At 41.3% G+C, this 21,390-nt stretch overlaps 2 protein-coding genes across 10 annotated transcripts in view; both read right to left on the bottom strand.

Moving 5' to 3' along the window:
* Positions 1-3,778: 3,778 nt before the first annotated feature.
* LOC131692106 (uncharacterized) lies at positions 3,779-7,520 on the bottom strand. Its single transcript, XM_058978975.1, has 4 exons — positions 7,315-7,520; positions 7,053-7,256; positions 4,464-5,658; positions 3,779-4,396 (listed from the first exon to the last, which is right to left on the bottom strand). Exons 1-4 carry the CDS (start codon positions 7,389-7,391, stop codon positions 3,908-3,910), a joined length of 1,965 nt encoding a protein of 654 aa, XP_058834958.1. The 5' UTR covers positions 7,392-7,520; the 3' UTR covers positions 3,779-3,907.
* Positions 7,521-20,027: 12,507 nt separating this feature from the next.
* The window catches only part of LOC131688905 (protein PFC0760c-like), a 50,233-nt gene continuing 48,870 nt past the window's right edge, over positions 20,028-21,390 (bottom strand). For all 9 annotated transcript variants that reach the window (XM_058973519.1, XM_058973523.1, XM_058973525.1 and 6 more), the window contains one exon: positions 20,028-21,344. In XM_058973519.1, the coding sequence (XP_058829502.1) occupies positions 20,301-21,344 (1,044 nt within the window). In that variant the 3' untranslated portion in view covers positions 20,028-20,300. The remainder of the gene's footprint in view (positions 21,345-21,390) is intronic.

Here is a 21,390-nt window from a genome sequence, read left to right as displayed (position 1 = left end):
TCTGGAAGTAACTTTTCAGTACCTTGCACAGATAATCCGGAACCCGCATTCTGTGCAGCGCTACGGCGATCGCTCCCTCCCTCCAACTGGTCCTGTTGAACGCGTTCTTCACGTCTATCGTTACCACGGCGTAGTAGCGATTATCCCTTCTCTTTTGCTTCGATGCTTTCTCCGCGCTCGCTATGACTGTGCGGATGGCGTCCACCGTTGATATCCCTTTGCGGAACCCGAACTGCCTCTGCGATAGTCCGTTCTCATTTTCAGCGTCGGTCATCAGCCTGTTGAGGATGACATTTTCCAGAAGCATACCAAGAGTATCCAGCAGGCAACAGCATCAGCTTCTGGATCTTCCATCTAACCGGGAAGTATCCATCGTCCAGGCATTTCTGTTGGACTATCCTGAACATATCCGGGAGCGCCAGGATCGCGGTCTTCAGTGCCACGTTGGGTATACTATCCGGATGGGAGCTTTCTTCGCTTCCAGCCCTTTTGGAACTATAAGGAGCTCATCGTTAGAGACTCGATTGTCACCCGCATTTCCACCGTCTGCATCAACGTACGGTGTAGGCGGCTATGCAAATGGGTCGTACTTCGATAATTTTCACTTTGTCAGAGCACATTTCGACTGGCGTCATTGGATCCATAACGACACGGTAAGCATTGCCCCAGGGGTTAGCGTCTACTTCTCTGCACAGCTCCTTGTAGCAGGTGGACTTGCTCAGCACTATCTCGCGTTGATAAGTGGCCCTGACCGCCCGGAGTGTTACCTTACACTCTTCTCTGCTTCAGATCTTGTTCTCTAAGCGCGTTTTCTGGCTTTTAGGCAGGAAGCCCGGAGGATGCTGAGCCTTTCGTTCCACAAGCACGCCGGTAGTTCCTCGGCTCCATTTTCCTCGGCATTATTACATCACATGCCCTCGCTACTGTTTCCGACAGCTTATCGGCGCTCGGAATTGGAGTGACGATGTCAGCACGAAGTGCTTCCACAAAAAGCTCCTTGCCGAAGTCCTTTATTTTATTTATGATGGATTCCCGACTGTCTTTACGGAATGTGCTAGCGGAACTTTCGTTGCAGTCTTACATCCAACTTCGCCAGGGCTTCCAACAAGCTGTAACCTCTTGCGTTGGTCAGCCTGCTGCCCTACTCCCAAGCGTTAAAGTCCTATAACAACCGGCGTTCGTCCGACGAACGAGTCGGATACTGCGACCAGCATCCGATTGTACTGCTCTAGTGTCCATCTTAGGGGAGCATAGCAGCTACAGACAAATACACCGTTGATCCTGGCGAACACGAAGCCTTTGTGAGCGTTATCTACCACTACTTGGACAGGGAACCCGCCCATTACTTAGATTGCAGCACTATCCACCACCCAGTTACCGTTATCGGGAGGAACACGAAACGGCTTTGCAATAATTGCAACGTCGCACATCGTTTCTGTTGTTGACTGCCACAACAGTTGCTGTGCAGTGTCGCAATGATTGAGATTACAATGGGTTATATCCATCATTGTTGGCCTGCCGCCCGTAGTGTCCGCCAGTTTGTTGGCAACGATCACTGGTAGTCAAATCGCCGCCGTTTGAGTGCTTCCATATGATTTCCAAATCTGTATAGTCGCCGGTACGTCCAGTTTGCACTGCTCGATGAGTGCACCCTACAGTTCTTCTTCGGTCGTTGTCTCGTCTAGACATTTGCATTCGACTACGGCTTTCAGTGACAGAGCTCTCACGTTGGCTTCGCTGCCCAAGGATTTAGCAACGAGCTCGCGGTAGGTCGAGCTTTTGACGAAAGAATCCTTTTGCAGTTCGAAGATCATCTCGCCTTTCTGAGTGCGTCTCGTTTCTCCCAACTCCTTCAACCCTGGGTCCTCTCTCATTTTTGGTGTAGGACGTCATATCGTTCGCTTCGATGATCAGTGCATCGCCCTTGTACCTCTCCCGAGAAGGCTTTCCATTTCTCTTTCTTCTCTTGTTCTTTCTTCTTTTATTCTTTTTGTTTCCGTTTCCTCCGCTTCGCCTGCTGGCTTCCCACGATGCGCCAACCACGGTCTTTCCCAACGTTCCTCTGGTCACTGGAACCCTGCACCTCGCTCTCATGCTTTTTTGCTCACTATTTTCACCAAGCGAGTATTCGTTGTCACCTCAGTTTCTGCCGTCGCATGTTCTGCGGCTTCCATCAGAGCTTTTTCGCCTGATTCAGCTCTTATCAAGAGCGCCTTCAGCACGCGTTCGGCAGCTGTTACGGTCGATTTGATACTCGTCACTAGCTGCTTCACCTTGTTGTGCACATTGTGCTTGCCCTTCACGAACTCATAGAGATCATCGACCTATTTCCTCACCTCCGTCAAGTGCGACTTCTCAAGATGTGAGTCATTCTTGGTGGTGTCGCTACCTGATCTCGCGGTGAACACTCGATTCGGTAACCCCGTCCTGCGTTGGTTTCCTTGAGGCTCACTATGTACCTAGCCGCTGCTGGTACTCGCTGTGGCTAAAGTGGCGTAACCTGTGATCTATGTAACCTCTACATTTGTTTTATTGGAAGTCTCCATTTTGTAACCTCTACATTTGTTTTATTGGAAGTCTCCATTTTGTTGGGCCCCAACTCCGGGCCGCTATCTCCACTCGTTGTACATAGTCGTCTCTCGTGATTCCATGATTATCTATACAAACAGCAGTGAGGTCATGCTAGTGTTGACACTATCCTTCATGGGGGGGTAGTATTCAAAGCCGAATCGACGTAAAATAGGGAATGCTTTAACCGAACTTAGTAACACCAACTATATGGTGACGAGTTTTGAACGTATCCGAAGACCAGCCAGGGTTTTGTTGGAAAGAAGGCCGCCGTGCTGCTAGCCCACTCGTCATTTCTGTGGTGGTGGTAATAATCCTTTTCTTTGAGGGGCTACCGTTGGGTATTGCTTCAGGAGGGTTTGTGTTCTTGCTCTTTTTATTTTGTTTTAATCGTTCGTTCATTTTTTTCATTGATGCTGTTTCTTGCTTGCTATCTAACCTTCGTGGTATAACTGACCTGCTCAGATCAGCTGCAAATATACGAATCGATCCAGGTATACCGAACATACTCTCTTTACAATCATCTTAACTTTCCCGGTGATACTCGTTCCGGTTTATTTACTTGCTGGTGCTGAGAGTTTCCCGGCGGTGGAATTTCTGCCGATATCGATGCCCGATTTCGTGAGGCATTTAGTTCATTTAGGCAATGATATCCGAGCTCTTGTTGTTCGTTCGATCTGCTCACAACTGTTACTAGTATCGAAGCTTGTCTAGAGGCGAATCGATCCAGCGATGCTGAGTAATTTGACTTTCATACTTCCACAGTCTCCCTCACAGGGTTTCTTCTAGGCTTGCTTCCTTGACCTAAGTTAAGGCATATGTCGACAGGTTATCGTAAAGTTGTTAATAAACAGATACAAATGACACTGTGTGTATCATAAGGGCTCGCAGTATAATTTTTTATCCAGATCAAAAAGTTAAGAAATTCTCAAAAGTAATTCAAGACTCTCATGGGTTTCAGCCCCCAAACCATCCCCTTGCGCACGGGCCTGAGGCAGTAGCTGTTCCGACAGAACTTCGTCGAGGACGTGGAATTGCCAATAAACTTGCCGCATGCTTGCCCAGGATGATGTTGGCAAACCTGACCGATTCATACTGTGCCATTTGCTAGATACAAGCAAAAAATAAGCTGAACGGAAAAAAAAACTCTCCAAACGAGGATTTCGAGCGAAAGGCCTTAATCATACGAATATTTGAAGAAAGCTACACATTATTCAGTGAACATTAGCGCAATATATTGATTTCACATAGCTTTTCGTAAAACTAATTTAGATTTGTTTTTAACCAAAACTTACATCAACTTTGTACAATTCAGGAAAATCCCAACAAAAGATGCAGATCAGTCATGCGATATAAGGTAAAAATCGCCGTCGATAATATCCACCACTTTATACTCGTTGCCATCATCAAAATCCAAGTCCACGTCGCCTTCGATGATTTCAATCAGTTCCTCTGTTTCTTCTTCACATACTTCGCTCTGTTCGCATTCTTGGTTCTCGCTGCCACTGTGCGATTCATCCTGTATATCCATTGCTACTACTTCATCTTCCCTTTTTTCCGTTTCTGCTTCTTCTTCAAAGTAGTAACTTTCCACAAGATTTGTCGTGGTTTTGCGAATTTCGTGCTTCACGACAAGTTCTATTACGTCTGATTCGTCCGCGGTTTGCCGATCGGATTCATCTTCATTTGCTGTTAGCTCCAGGCCGCTTGCTTGTCCGTCTGTTCTGCCTGCGGTGGAGACTTGTTCTGGCTCATTATCACTTACATTATCTGCTACGCTTTCTGTATCGGAACATATTCGAACACCGCGAGACCGAGCTGCGGTAATCTGTAAATAATGAAAACATAGAGTTAGTGCAAAGTTTAGTGAACAAAAAATATGTTATGTATGGTACCGGAGGTTTAACAGTGCAACTTTTTTTTGAAGATACAGGTTCATTCTCCACAAGATCTTCATCGCCTTCTTCGTCTGAGAGAATCTCAATCAAATCGGTTCGCTGTTCGATGATAGCGCAGTCATCATCATCGTGAGCTTTTGGGTTATCTTCCGCGTTGGTCTTGCTTGCCTCTTCCCTAGTTTGACTTTCCAACACCGGACCTAGATCGCATTGGTCGGTGAAGCCCATACTTTTGATGTCGTTTGCGATGCTTTCTTCCAAACCATTGAACCGGTCTGTGGCGTATTTCAAAATATAGGATACAGTGATGTACAGCTCTTTCAGATCCCGCTCGTTCGCGGCATTCTTGAACGGATTCGAGTTGAGAAGATTGTTCACTTTGGAAACTACATGGAGAGAAATTTCAGCTGCGGAGATTAGTTGATTTTCGAACTGTTTCTGGAAGTTGCCAAAAGTACTATTTTCGTGTTGCTTTTGAAACAGATTTTGGAGAGAGGTAAGCACGGGGGGAGCAATTTGTGCGGTCGACCTTGGTCGTGTGATTTGTGGGACACTTGTGAATGAAGCTGGTGATGTACAGGGTTGTGATGTTGGTGCTGATTGTGACTCATTGGACAGGGTGCTTGTTATTTGTTTTGAAGTCGACCTTGGTTGATTGGCAAAACGAGGTACTGGACGAGTCTTTCCTTTCGGCGGTGACCGTTGACTGCTTGCTCGTTTGTTGGTATATGTTTTTGACGCATGAGTTACATGAGCAGGATCTAGTAGTTTTGCGTGGCTCAGAGCTAGTGGGACTTCAGCTTCTTCTGTGGCTTGAGTTTCGACTAGTGCTTCTTCTGTTGCAGGTGTTGATTCCGTTTCTGGCGTTAGGTCTATAGTATCGGCTGACTCCGCATTTTGAATTTCTGGTGGCGTTTTGGATGGGGACTCTGAGGGTGATCTTTTCGGTTGTCTTCGTACCTGGATCAGCTTCCCGTTCGGTAAACGAAACGTCTCCTGTTGAGCTGCGATTCGCAGATCAACCATATAGCCGGAAATAGAGTGATACAGTGGAGGATTCGATTCAGATGTTTTTTCCTCGGTAATAGGGTCCACTGCTGATAGTTTGTATTGTTTTACTTGAGTCCCTGTTTTCTGATTTTTTATGGTTTTCTCTTTGGGTTTGAGTGCTTTTTTGGCGTGTCCTTGGTCGCTGGAATTCGAAATACACATATTTTGAGGCAGTAATAACATTTTCCCTGAACAATAATTACAAAATTATTCTTATCTTAATTATAAAGATTATTAAACTATTATTCTACTGCCCATAATCGTAAGTCAGTCCCATGTAGATAGGGAATCCAATAGAACATGGGACTGACTAGCGATTATGGGCAGTCTATTGAACGAAATAGAATTAAAGCTATCAATCACGTCAGGTGTGCGGAATATCTTTTATTCTATTTCGTCCAATGTTCAAATGCAATTGATTTCGATCTTATGTATTGCGACTAATTTGGTAGGTTATCTGTTAAAATATGGGTACATTTCAGAACTAGGCGGTAGATCATACCCTCTTGTCCGGATCGAGTAGACACATCATTGGTTTCTAAATGAAATTAGTTGCCAGAAAAAATCTTGTAGAAATACATAACAAATTCACAAACTTTCCATTTCTCGATTTCAAAATTTACAGGTCAGATATACTGCCTATAATTGCATGTCAGTCCCATGTAAATAGGAAATCCCGTAGAACATGGGACTGTTTTGCGATTATGGGCAGTGTAGGCCTTATCGGTGCACATTAGTTTTTTTCCCGTCCATTTGAAGCCATCTTCATTATACTGAAAACAAAGGTCTAATAGTCTTCTTGTGATTGAGAAAATGTGTGAATTATTTTGTTGGAGTAGTATACATATAAACATGTGGCTATAGCCGGAGCTCGGACTTAGTCAAAATACAGAATAAGACGATTGTCTTAACCAAAAATATAAAATTTGAAAAAGTTGCCAGAGAAGTTTTTTAACATCAAACATTGGTATATTAAATGTTGCGTTTCATCTGATTTATTTTTTTTATCTGTCCTTCCGTTGGATAAACAGATAAACAATCAAGTAAACAATTCATATAATCTAGTTATAGATGCAGATATGTTAACTAAACTATATACTCTATTTGCTTTTTTTGATTATTACTGCAAAATCATAAATTATTTATCAGTACATTTCGAAAGAAATAATGTTATTACTAGCTCAATTTGCAAATAGTTGAGGGGAAAATGGAAAGGCTGCCGAGTAATTTATGAAAGAGAATAAAAGTTTGTGAGCAATGGTATGAAATGAATTTCCCGTGTGACCGGTATGATCCATGTTGCGCCCGCCTTTACACTAAATTCCTTTATTACCCAGGCAAACAAATTTCGGCACGGTCAGGTTATGGATCCCGATTCCAACCCGTGCAATTCTTATTATAACATATTAACCGGAAATCACAATCTTAGTTCTACTACTGCTCAGGTCAAGCATAATTACCGAATTCTGGTAATCGCCAGCGTCTGCGATCAATCATTTAGCTGCTATTATATATACAAGATACGTTGGTACTTACATGACCCCGGGCGGGCAACAGGGCACCTGATCGCGCACTATGGCGCGGTCACTGTTTGATTTAACCAGTACCTGGTCCCGCTTAAAGTGCAGATGGCAAAGTTTCGCGTTATTCGCGAGCAATGTTTTCCTGTCCAATTTTGTTGGATTGTGCTCGTTGAAGAAATCTAGCCATTTTTTCAGCAGCCGCGCTTCTCTGGGGAACCTACGGAAAGATGGCGAGATTAGCTAGACATTTTTTCGTGTTACTGAAACTGACTCACCTGAAGAAGGAAATCGATTTTCTATGCTTTGTTCGTTTGCTTCCACAATTATCAAACGCACAACGTACTAATACCATTATATTAATCGCGTTTTAAGCTGTTATTTGAAATAGTTTATATTTTTCACAGAGTTGTAATGATGCCAATCCGATAAATTTTCGTCTGTAGTTTTTGACAGTTGTATGTTCCGATACCCAACCCTTGGGGTCATTTGTTACCTGGACATACCAAAAGGAAAGATCTGTTTTAGTTCTTAACAACAGATAGCAATACAGTAACAGCTGTTGAAAGCTGGCCATGTTGATATGTTACGTAATCAATGGTTCGTGTCTTGGTGCGGGCGAACGTTATATCAGACGCCGCGAAGCATACTTTAAGTGAGTTAGGCTGGAAGCTTTACAGTATCCTTTTTGCTGTTCGGTAAATGTTTTTCACTAAATTTGTACAATAATGGTCACTTTCATCGGACGAATTTTGTAAACTAAATCTAGTTTATTTGTCCTGAAATTTTATTTGGTTTCCTCGTTTAATGATATGCAACCAATTTTTTTCACACTGATGATAAATAACCAATGATAATAACGAATTCAACAAGAGTCGCATAACGCTCATAAAGAAAATCTAGCGGATGCACCAACCGAGTGTAAAACGAAGCTTTTCTTTTTTGGATTTGATCAATAGAGGGTGCTGAAAGTTGTCCCGCGACAACGAACCTTTTCTCTTCACCCGTTGATCAAAGCTTCGCTGGCTCCGTTCAAAGCTTGAGTGATGCTTTTGGTAGTTTCAACTTTTGCTACTTAGCACTAGAGGCGCCGAGGATGGCGCTAATGTTGAAAGCAGCTTTAGTTACACTAGTTTGTAAAAGAGTCATTTTATTTGCAGTTGTGGTTCTGTGTGAATGAATGTTCTACCACAGAATATATTTTTTACTTATTATTTGTGTTTATGATTTGAAGAAAGTTCGTTGGTAATTATTCAACCAAATTATTCATTGAAATCAAGTGTAGTGATGACTGATAATCGCAAATTGCAAATAATCGCTTATCCGTTAATCGAGAAATCTTCGAGAGCTTGATTAATTGGATTCGATCAATCGATCAAGATAATCGATTAAGATCAATAATCGTGTGGGCAGTAAATCTTAGTTTGTCTACCAAAATGAAAAGGTCGCTGGCTCTAGGTGTTTTGATATTTAGAGGTGCGTGTCATTTTTCGTTTTGCGATGTTCATATGTAGCACATACCCTTCTTGAATTATGTTGTCGATTAATTGATATCAGCTAATCGATTTACTCCATTTTACTGAAACCAATTTTTCGATTATTTTAGAGTTTAATCGATTATTTGCATTAATCGAGTAAAAATACATCACTAGTCATGAATGGATAAAATAATTATTCTTTTTTCGTTAAAATAGCATTATTCTAAACCAAAGTAGGTACTTATTAATTTTCGCCCCACAAATTTAATCTTCGTTTTCCGTTTGCTCGTCTTTTCGCCGTCATTACGAAGGTTCAAAGATATGGGCTCAAGTTACCTCAAGGCTTGGTAGTGTGCGTAAGAACAATTGTGCTCAGCTTTGCCACAAGATTATCCATTTAAACCTTTTCAAAACTCTAAAAGAAGAACATCAGTCGATTTATTAGATCATCACGATTAAATTCATGCAAAATACCTGCTGGAAAAACCATCGGCTTCGCTGAATGATGCTTTTTAATAAGTGGTTGTGGTTTTTTCATTGCGCTGTTGTGTTGCGTACCCCAGCACGGTGTGGTAGTGTGACAAAAAATCACAGCCACTTTTTCAAAAGCACCGTTTAGCGAAACCGATAGTTTTTACAGCAGCTATTTTGTATGATTTGAATCGTTGTGATCTAATAAATCGGCTGATATTCTTCTTTTAGAGTTCTGAAAAGGTTTAAATGGATAATCCGGTGGCAAAGCTGAACACAATTTTTCCTACCCATACTACCCAGCGTTCAAAACTAACACATGCTCAAAAAAGGTGAACCTTAATTGCATAATTATTGGCAATTTCAGAACAATTAACATCCCTTCGACACGTTATTGTCCTGAAAGAAAACAGAACAGAAGTATTTCATCATTCTCGGGACATCTTTGGTATTAATAGCGCATTTGCCCAAAATTCCACGCGGCCTTCCCGCATAATTAAAAACAATTTGTTACATAGTCCAAACAATAAACCTAGGTATATTATTTGTATTTGTATTTGTATTTAAAATTTGTGTTCATCTGACACTAAGTCTTAATGAACTAAACTAAAAAAAATTAACCTAATGTAACAGCAAACGGTGACGAAATTGTGATGAATTATAATTGAGGTTAAAGTGCTCGGCAAGCTCGTTGAAGCGACGAACCATCGCCAAAATCGGACTATTAGCAGCGTAGTTGGTGTTTCGCATTTCGATGTGTAGTAATGTCCAAGGGCGAAGAACACGGGTTGGGGCCTAGAGGTTGATTTGTCCAAGGAGATCGGGAACATCATAATCAGCCAACAGAAGCTTTGATATGAAAATGGCCTGCGAAGTATGTCTACGTTCTTGCAAAGTATGTAGTCCGAATAGTCTGCAACGGTTCTCATATGGTGGCAGGTTCAACAGATCATTCCAAGGCAATTGACGTAAAGCATATCGTATAAATTTGCGCTGGACAGCTTCAATCCTTTCACTTCACGTTGCATGATAAGGGCACCAGACGATGTTTGCAAATTCCAACAGCGAGCGCACCAGTGAGCAATATAAAGCCTTGAAACACAGAGGATCCCGGAATCCGCTAGAAATTTTGAACATAAAACCTAGAAGTCGATTTGCTTTGTCGATGGTCGCTGACAGGTGATTGGTATAAGTTAGCCTTTCATCGAGAATAACACCTAGATCTTTTACGTGGTCAACGCGTTACAGCTGAGTTCCGGCAATGTTGTAGTTAAAATTAAGCATGTCTCTTGTACGATGAAAACTGATGACAAAACATTTCGTAACACAAAGGATCAACATGTTTCTTTGACACCAATTGTAAAATGTATCAATGAGACACTGTAACTCACGGCAATCGGCTTCATTCCTTATCACAAGAAATATCTTCAAGTCATCGGCGAAAAACAGTTTCCCTCCACGCATTAGAACAAAGTCCGCATCATTCACGAACAATGAAAATAGTATTGGACCTAGTGTACTACCTTGGGGAACTCCGGAATTATTGCAAAAAGATTCAGACACGTTGTCGCCAATTTGCACGACGCACTCGCGGTGAACAAGGTAGGATCGAAGCCAGTGGCAGAAACTCGAGGTACATCCTAGTTTTTCAAGCTTTGCAAGCAGTATCTCATGGTTAACTGTGTCGAAAGCGGTCTTAAGATCTGTGTAGACCGTGTCCACCTGGAGTTTCCTGGATATGTTTTCAATGCAAAACGATGTGAAGCTAACTAAATTCGTCTCAACCGATCGACCAGGGAAGAATCCGTGCTGACAAGGGCTTATGTAATGTTTACTAGCAAAAAACAACACCTCGTTGATAAGCGCTTCGAAGATTTTCGACTCAACTCTCAGCGAAGTGATTCCCCGGTAGTTGACGATGTTACTTTTGTCATTTTTTTTGTGAACCGGAAACATAACTGAAAACTTCCAATCATCGGGAAATTTTTGCTGCTGAAGCGACATATTGAAAAGGTGCGTGAGTGGGATAGCTAAGATATCGGAACATTTTTTCAGAACAGCAGACGGCATAGCACTTTGTCCTGGAGCATAAGACGATTTTGTTTTCCGTATTGCAGAGAGAACCGATTGTACTGAAATAGTGAATACATCCATATCCACTGCCCCAATGGGAACATCACGGGTCGCGTTTTCGAGCTCGATGGCAGATGGCACATCAGTCGTGAAAACACTTGAAAAGTAGCTGGCAAATAGGTAGCATTTTTCCGCCGTTGTAGTCGCTACTTTGCCATTGTAGACCATCCTAGACGGAAGACCCGTTTCCTTTCTCTTCGTTTTAACAAAAGCCCGGAATCCCTTCGGATTTCGTCGTAAGTTTTGTTGGATGCGGTTCACATATCCTTTGTACAGCAGTACTCATTACTGGCGAGTGCGAAAAAACGCTTGAGAATAGGTCATCGACGATTTGTGTACGCACGTAGGGCTTTGGCGCGGGTGCGTTTCAGATTCCGAAGCATGGCGTTAGACCATGGAGGCTTCTTGGGAGGTTGATATTCTGGTACGGATTTTTCAACACAGTCAATGAGTAATCGGTTATAGAGATCGACTGCAGCATTTACATCAACTTGATCAAGTAGTACACTCCAGTCAATCAGCGATAGGGTGCGACGCAGTGCTGCTAAATCAGTTTTGCGAAAATTACGACGATTCACAGCTAAAGCTTCTTCATATTGAGGTGAACTAATGATGGAAATGGATATTTCTAATGCGGGATGATAGTTATCCAAAGGAACGATAACACTGGAAGCTTCACTCACAGAACACTCAGGCAAAGCATACTCATTGACGAATACAAGGTCAAGAAAACGGGATTGATGGTTGGAAATCGTGCTTACTTGATTTAGTGCGTGAAAAGCCATCCCGTCCAGAAGTAAGCGGCTGGCAGGATTTGTTGTCGAGGATAACGGGTTAGGGTAAGCGTATCCACGTCCAGAAGAAACCCACATCAGTCCTGGTTGGTTGAAATCACCAAGAACTATTATCACATCGTTTGCATCTGCCTGAGAAGAAGCGTGTTCTATAGAGTCGAGATGGAGCTGCGTAATAGTGCAGTCAAGTCGCTTTTCTGGAGGAATGTAAACAGCTCCAATAAAGTAGCTCTTCGTCTGCGTAGTAATTTTCGTCCAAACAACTTCAATGCTTGATGAACTATCCTCACCAAATTCACAGGAGGCTAGTGCGGAAGAAACAGCGATCAAAACTCCCCCGCCGCGACCATGAACACTGTTATGTGCGCTTCGATCCGCACGATAAACCGCATAAGAATCCCCGAAGAGCTGCATCGATGTAACACGATCATCAAGCCAAGTTTCCGTCAGAACATAAATATCGTAGTCGCCGTCAAGAGCAGCCAAGTACAAGTCCTCGATTTTCGTCTTTAGCCCTCTGACGTTTTGGTAGTATAGCCGTAAATCGTCAGTGCCACGTGGCAATCGTGCCGACATGCTGAAGGGACGTGATGTACCCGATGGCATGCTAGAAACCAAAAGGTTTTCAGAGAGCGGATCGTCATTTAAAGCAAAATACTCGCCTGGGAAGGGAGTTCGGAAGACCCCCTCACGACCTCCGAACGCAGGGCCGGGACGACTGAGCTGGTCGCTGGCTGGTAGCACGACTGCGTCGGAGCGCTCGGGGGCTTCCGTAGTACGGTATAACAGGCGTCCCGGCGATGGCAGCGCAACGTGAATTTGTTTGTGCAGTCTTGGCGATGGCGGCGAAATTATTCTTCGTTCAAACAACGGTGGTTGAATTATTCCGTCATAGCTGATTGAACTGATGATGGTGAAGCAGGCTGATGAGTATCGGCCTGAACTGGCGACTGATCTGGCTGCGGATAGAGGGGTTTCCAAAAATTTCCAGCTGATACGGTGCGATTGCTCTTGAATTCGCGGAAAAGAATTCCTTCGGGCCATGTTGAAGCAGATAGGGCTCGCGCCTTGAGCTCAGGTTTGATTCCAACTTTAAACGAGATGAAATTCATTGTGCTTACGTCATGATCCTTTGCAACAAGTCTAACGACTTCCACGTCATCGGTGATAAGACGCTGTTTCGCCAGAATGGAAATTTGGTCAACAGAAACATCGCGTGCAATACGTGAAAGGTAAAGCCAAAACTTTGGTGTACGATCAGCTACTGTTATCGTGCCAAGAGATGGTGAAACAGGCATACCAGTACCACGTAATAGAGATGAGACATCAGATTTAGCCCCATCTTTATTTGGGAAAAGACGGCGAGCTTTGTTACGACTGGCTTCGGCAAATGGACGTTGAGTAGTCTTCGGTGTCAACGAATTAGAATTTATAAGGGCCGTAAAATTCGAACGAATCTCCAACTTCAACTCAGTTAGTATTTCACCCTTAAGTTGTTCAACAATTTGGTTGTGTGCACCTAACACCTCTTCCTGTCCAACCTCATAGGCAACTCTTACAGCTTGTCGATGACGCTTATCGGACATCAGATTAGTGCAGGATTTGCATAGCCAAAATATCTGCTTATTATTTAAAACATCGTCAAAGCTGTTTTCGGCAATCCCGCTGCATTTGGGATGAAAAGCATTGCAAAATCCACGACAGGAGATGTGCATTCCCGCAATATCATTTGCACACGAGTGGCACAGCAGCGTATTCATTTTCATTCAATCACACCACACACCACACAAAGCCGAACAGTTGTGATTGCACGATTCTACGAACAATACTGCTCCACAAGCTACTGCTGTCTTGTAAATGAGCGGGTTGATAGGGCAGCAATAAACTTTGGTTTTCACGGTAAATTAAATTGCTTCTTAACGGATAATACTATCTTCGATTGGCCTTCGTCACCTCACGGGATCGTAACACAAATAACAAGCGTAAACTAAACACGTAACACGTTAAAAATCAAAAAGAATATGCTTGCTCAATTTTTTTTCTTGGAATTGAAAGCTGATAAAATATGCAACATTTTACAACTTAAACGGTATGAATATCGCGTGAAGAAACCATTTAAAACAGCATTTTTTGAAAAATTGTTTAAAAAATAGTAGAAATAGTTAACATTTGTTAAAACTTTTTTCGACATTTTCTAGACTAAACATTTGTTAAACCACCAGAGAAGTTTGGTGCAATTCGAAATTAAGCTTTGGCTGTAAAAAAATATTATAATAAAAAGGTGTATAAATTTTCAATTAACTAAAACTATTAGAAATATTTCGAATAACGACAAAATATTTCACGAAGATGTTTGGGGGTACCTAAACAATAAAATTAAAACATGTTTTGCAAAATTCACCACTTTGTGAAAAATGGGTGGGCTACTTCAGAAATTTTTACTCTATTGTTTGTTTAACATTCGAACCATTAACATGGCCATCAACATGTACAATATCCAGAGCTTGAAAAACGAATCAGCTGAAAAAGAATACTCTTCATTCGTTCTTCGTTTCATGAACGTACCACCTATTGAACCATTCACCACTGAGCTGCTGAGTTGACGGCTTTGGTTCACCACCACCGAGGCTGGTGAATCATTGCTGTTCTATAGTGTAGATATATGAGCATAGCGTAATAGTACCCGTTGCTCATTCTCTCTCCCATTCGCAGAGATATCAACCGCTGTGCATCATTCGTTCTCCATAGCAAGCTGTACATAGGCACCCAGATTCTCTTTGCTCGCTGGGTGCGAATGTAGGTACGAAAAATGATGCCGCCCAGCTGCCCCGGAGAACACCGCTCATAACGAGAATGTGTTGGTTGTCTTTTATTTTTATTCGAGATAGGTACATGTTCTGTGCGCTTTTCATATGCAATATTTTTTAGTTTTGTCTTCAACCTATTGAATCTGTCGAATTGTGAAAATACAAATAAAGTTAAGGGAACATGGGGAGACTTTACCAAGCACGAAATTCAACAATTATTAATAACGCGTTCCATTTGCTACTTAATTCTTTTTATATTTTTATATTTGTTGTTGATTTTTTATGGCTGATTTTATGACACGTGAACCTGCAATGTAATCTAGTACAGTTAATCCAAAAAATGAAATGCATTAAAAAATCAAAGCTCATGAAATACAATCGTTTTATATTTTTAACTAGTGCTAAGAACTTCAACAATATGGGAAGAAAAGATAACAGCATGTTATATGCCATTGTTTTTTGTTCTGATATTTCAAAATTCTCTTGGTCAAGCTCCCCACGCCTTGGTCAAGGCTCCCGCGGTGGGGAGACTTGACCAGAAAAAAACGATTACAGAAAAACTTTTGTAACTTTTGAAAAAGTAAATTATCAATTCTGAACAAATACTTTTGCATATTACATTTCAACGAGTTTTGGAAGACATTCAATTATTAAAACAAAAACAATTTGTCTTATGGAATACAATATATTTTAAAATATTCATAAGCCAGTCGTTGTTCAAGTTCAACTCAGGCGGGCTTTTTAGTATTACACAGAACTAGAAAAAATCGTAAAAATTTACGTGTTCTGCTCCTGACATATACTTGCATCTTTTGTTTTGGATTTAATTTTAATTTCACATTACTATGAATTTCGTAAATCATGTTTGATTTAAATGTCAATGAATGCAGTTTGTTCAATTGTGTCAAGTTTTTATTAACCAGTTGACAAATTTTGAATGATAGGATAGTAATGGTGATGGAATAGGAAAAAAATATAGTGTGATTTTTTCCATTTAACAAAATTTGAAAACATTTTTGGTTGCCTGGTTGCAAAAAAAAAATCTCGGGTAACTTAGAATAAAGGCATTAAAGTCAACTGTCAAGATTCATTTGGAGGATATTCCGAATAAAACTTTATTCGCCAAGCTCGGAATAATTGCAGCGAACTAAGCTGTCCAGATCACTAAAACATTAAAGCGGGATACTAATTTCTTCCCAAAGATTGAAAGGTATGTGTAATTCCCTCTCGCAGGTTGATGGGATTGACGGTATTGTAAACATCATCAAGCCACAATAGATTCAATAGAGTTATCTAAATATAAGGACCTTCGCTTTTTTTAGTTTTTATTTGCACCAAGTTCTACTACTAAATGTTAATTAGTTCTCATGTTAATAATCCACCAAACTTTATGACTACAGAGGATTTGATTAATATAAGAAGCCCGCTTCAAGATGTTGATTACAATACGCCTCGATAGTGGTGTGTCGAGGAGGCCGGGAGGGCTGATATGAGCCTTATTTCTGTTCTATACCTTTCCTCTATTTACCAGCTCATAACCAACAATCAACCAATAACAAATAGATAATTGAGAAAGGATGTGCTATGTGTGGTGATTGGCTATTCAAGTATTAGTAGTGTTTGAAGTACTAATATATGTCTCATGTGATGATCATAACTTCAGCTGTATCTTGTATCTATCTAATCTATTACGTCTCTCATATATTGTCTTTTATTTCTTCTTTTCAAGTCCTATACTGCCATTGTACACCCGCCTTCAGCTGGGTCAACAAAGATGGTGATAGTGAATGTCTTAACACTCACACATTCTCAAACGCGGTCTCAAGCATGAACCTATAAAAAAGCCCTCGCGCACGCGGTTACGTATCGATCACGTCCGGAAGTCTACCCTTGATCCTAGAAGTCTAGGTCCATGCCTTCAGCTGGACCAATTAAGAAAATACGCTCATACCTAATAGACAACACGTCTCATGGCGACATGACCGGGAACCCTATCGATATAAACGGTCCCACTCTCTGTCAGAATTCTAACCGCGCACCGAAAATTCAATATCAGACTCACGGTTCGCGCGACCATTCAAGAACACACGTTACAAAATCACGTCAGCGCACAAACGTTAGAGCCCCTCGCGATTTTCCAAGCAACCTACGCCCACGAACTCGCAAACGTGATTACACCCCGGTGATAAGGTGAAAATCTCAGCACTCATAAACTTAGCAACACGATCTCAAGCGTCAACCTACAAACTCCCGCGCTCGCGCCATCATGAATCGGGATCGTCCGGAAGTCTCTATCCTCGGTACCAACAATCTAGGTCCTTGTTAATTAATTAAAAAAAAATGAAGAATAACTCCCATATCCACTAGACAAAACATTCCATGGCGACATGATCGGAAACTCTAGTGATATGGGGTAACTCTCTCCCTGTCAGAATGTGATCCGTACACCGAAAGCTAAAGGTCGGAATGACGGTCCGCGAATATATGAATGGCCGCAGGGTTTCAAAATCGAATTTATACACGCGAAGTCACATACGCGCGAGCACACGCGACAAACACGTCAACATACGAACGCTTAAGCCCTTTGCGATAATCTACGCACACCAATGCCCGAGATCGCGTAAACTTGATAACACTCCGGCAATTGTGTGAACGTTTTAGTACTTACGACGTTACAAACGCGGTCTCAAACGCGAACCTGCAAACGCGCGCGATCATGAATCGGTCACGACCGGAAATCTTTAGCCTTCATTCTAGCAATTTAGGTCCATACATTCAGTTGGATCAATAAAAAAAATAAAGCTCATATCCACTAGACCACGCGTTCTACGGCGACATGAATGGGAATTCTAATGATATGTAAGAACCCACTTTCTTCTGGAATCTGAACCGTACACCAAAAATTAAGTATCAGATTCACGGTCCGCGCACGATCATTCTAAAACATATGCGAATATGCGAAAGGCACACGATTATCAAATAGAATTTATACACGCGAAGTTCATACACGTTAGCACACGCGACATACAAACGCGCACGCGACATACAAACGCACACGCGACATACAAACGGACACGCGATCGAGCACGTTAACGTACAAATGTTCGAGCCCTTCGCGATGATACACGCGATCGCGAGTCCCTACGCCCGCACATACCTGAACCGTACAATGAATATCACATTCAGAATCACGGCCCGCTACAATTGGCCTAATGCAGTGTTTTATTGGGCGACATTGCCTGTCTCGTCTGCAAATTGTAGTATGTGATTCTGACGGGGAGCCCTTCCGAGAACCTAGCTCTACAGCTCCAGTAGGACAACTCTCGAAAAAAAAAGATTGAAAGGTATGTGTAATTTTACTATTCCTGCTCAACTTTAGACGAAGCTTGAAGTAATTTTCTGATTATTAAATATTCCACAATATGCCGTACATTTTAAACACTCCGTTAGTAGGTATCCAATTTAATCGAGAGTCATAATTCTTACTCATCAAATTTGTGGTTAATATTATATTTGTTAACATTTAACCTGTCTGTACAACATTTAGGAAAATAATGTAGTACATCATAGTTTGAAACATATATTGTCCTTGTTAAATGCGAATAACTTATAACCAAGCTTATAACCACTTCGTTTTGGTTCACGATTATAAAATTTCAAATATTCGTAAGCTAGAGATGCAATGTTAGAAAAAATTGAACCTATATGTGTTGAGCTGAATCATCTGAGAAACCAACATCCAAAAAACTGATAAAATGCATATCGATGTTTGAATATCCACGATTTCCCTAAATGTATAAAGCATCGTGAATACAAGTTCAATTTTTTTCCCTTCAAACCTCAGCAGAATCAAATAATCGGTACCTGTTGCCTAATATCCGCTCCTCAAGCCATATGTTCTTAACTGACGTAGCGAAAGACGCTGAAAACCGCTAATATGGCCAGAAGAATTTTATATTCAGATTCAGCATTACACAATTAATCTGAATGATTCAACAGCTTGTATGTTCTTGAACCAATTCCACCAAATAATCAACCAAGAAAAGAGGGACCACTATTGAAGAGAGAAGAGAATACTGATATCCTCTCTCTCAATGATACTCACAACTGTTCATCATTATAATGATACGTGCTTATGCAAGCGTGTGTGGATATATTCGTTCCTGTTTCTGTTTCCTCGTGTTGTTGCTTCGGTATCCATAGCGGCAATTCATTCGGTTGGGGTGAACGCAAGCGTTTTACTGAACTGTATTGTGGTTCGTTCGGATTGAATTTGAATGAATGGTGAAAGCTCTGACAATATCACATATGGTACTGGATAATGTTTTACTATAATTTAACCATTCAATTCGTCGTTACTATTGGGGATATGGTAGTACTATTGTTATACTCATTGAATAAAATCTAAGTATACAGTGTAGGAACATTATAACAGTAACACCTCTAATGGTTACTATATCCTACAACACAGGTTTATTGTTCGGACTATGTCAAATGGTTTTTAGCTATGCGGGGTTGCTAAAATAAATGATCATAATGTTAAGCACATAATTTTTGTTTTGGGAAAAGCACAAAAAAATTGATGAATTAATTAGGCAAAATAATGGTACAATCAAAGGTTCTACTGTACTACCTGATGATAACTTGTCTCTGTTGGGCATAAAATTAACAACTTAAATTGGTCGGTGTTAGGTCAGACCGGACTAAGTGACAGTGCATTGATTTCGAGAAAAACGCGTTTAAAGTTTGAATCGCAGCATCCTTTACATTATAACTGGAAAATAATTTTTACCATAATTCTTGTTTATTGTTTCATATTGAAATCTGGTAAAAGTGGAATGTAGATGAAGAAATTCTTTATCCAGTGCTATCATTAACTCATTTTTTGATGTTTTGCGACTTGGTCCGGTCTGACTTAACACCGACCAATTAATCAAATATATTTGAACAAGTTCACACCTGTATGGTAGTTTCAACCATATGCGATATGGTATGTTTTTATTCTCCTATGGTCATGGTTATTCATTATGCCACTAGTAATTATCGGTAATAGCTAATTCCGATTAGCCCAGCTGAAGATGGTGGGACGAGCTCACAATAATATGAAGAAAATTGTGTTCTTTGCTCGATAGCGGAAATAGCTCAATTGGATAAAGCGGCACAACCAACTTAGAGCGGCCTTTAGTAAGCAGTTGGTGCGGCGTGTACGTTTCGGTGAATGTCTCAATATATTGTTTTCTTAAGTGTGCCTTGTTCCATATCAGCACTTCTTTGACTTTGGGATCGATCGGTGATGAAAAGCTGGACATTCATTCATTTATTTATTTATTATTAGGATTTTCCTATCGCAAACACATATTTTATTAAACGCCAATCAACAAGTCTTTATTATAGTGAAACATTGTCTTGAGTTAAAATAACTGAATCTTAAATAAAATAAAAAAATATAATCTCAAAAACAATTATTTGACAGTTCAAATATTTGGTTTCCCCTTTTTTCGCAGGGAACTATCCTTCGTAAACTTTTTTTTCTGGAAATGCAGAGCAATAAATCCTCCAATCACCACCCAACAGCATTTGCTCATACATCAGTTTCCCCTTTTCCATTCGTTGTGACCTTCTCGATCTTGTCTGGCTTCAGTGCCGGAATGTACTGGCCAATATAGCTTGGTACCATCTCCCGGTAGCGATACAACACGATGCTTACAATGCTAATTGCAAACAGTATCCCGGCGATGACTTCGTAATCGTTTTCCAGCTGGTCATAATCATTTTCGATGCCGATCAGTGCGCCAAAGAATCGGCCGAATCCGAAGTGGGCAATCACCGGAAGGGCCTGAGCCAGGGCAGTAACCTTGCGGGGCAAATTGTCTCGGAAGTGTAGAACCAATGTGATCCAGGTTAGTCCGAGGGTGGTAGGTAGCAGCAGATCTTCGATAATGTCCCAGAATCTCCAGTTAAAGATGGCTAGTAAGATGTAGCGTATGAATAAGGATAGAAAAGCAGCCACAAGAATTTTGCAAGTTCCTATCACTTCGATGATACGTTTTGAGAATACCAGTGCTGGAACGGCAAGTAAATCACCGGCCAGCAGCACTGTTTTCCAAACATTCTGCAATCCAACGGATTTTTTGGGTTCATCGCCTCCATTAACTGGTATGTCGATCATATGCGACTCATCGATAGAGTCGATTATGCTCCAGAGTGATCCTAAGCCAAGTGCAACGAGGAACGGTAACCAACATTTCCTAGCGTACTTAATGAACGGTGCAACTGAGAAGAAGTTCTGTGGAGTCGTTTTAAACTTCCACCATTCCTCTAGTGGAGAGATATTCATTTTAAGTGGGCTCAATAAAATTATAGCCGCCGTTGTGTTCAACAGAATGAACAGGAAGTAGGGTTGCTCATAGTCATCGTTGAAGAAAACAATCCAACCGATGGCACCCCAAACCAGTTGCCGGCCAAAGTCGCCCACTCCGCTTGAAGGATCACGAGTTGCAATTACAATGATTGTATTGAACATGGTAAGAGCTGCCAAGAGAAAGAAATCCAGCAAAGAACGGATGTAAAGGTAGAAGTAGTATGTTGAATCTCCGCGATCATCGTCGCCGTCATTGTCTTCGTCCTGCAAAAAGGGTTTGTGTACCGTACCCTGAAATTGATCATTTAAA

This window comes from Topomyia yanbarensis, chromosome 3 (assembly GCF_030247195.1).
Source record: "Topomyia yanbarensis strain Yona2022 chromosome 3, ASM3024719v1, whole genome shotgun sequence".
NCBI classification, from domain to species: domain Eukaryota; kingdom Metazoa; phylum Arthropoda; class Insecta; order Diptera; family Culicidae; genus Topomyia; species Topomyia yanbarensis.
The sequence above is the reverse complement of the archived record's forward strand: the minus strand, read 5'-3'. Positions and strand labels throughout refer to the sequence as shown.

What these genes read in the sequence shown, in the direction of transcription:
- LOC131692106 (XM_058978975.1), bottom strand. Translation starts at nt 7,391, where the DNA reads ATGGTATTAGTACGTTGTGCGTTTGATAATTGTGGAAGCAAACGAACA. An exon ending in AAATCGATTTCCTTCTTCAG is followed by an intron (nt 7,257 to 7,314) that starts GTGAGTCAGTTT and finishes ATCTTTCCGTAG; the next exon opens with GTTCCCCAGAGAAGCGCGGC. An exon ending in GTTGCACTGTTAAACCTCCG is followed by an intron (nt 4,397 to 4,463) that starts GTACCATACATA and finishes CATTATTTACAG; the next exon opens with ATTACCGCAGCTCGGTCTCG.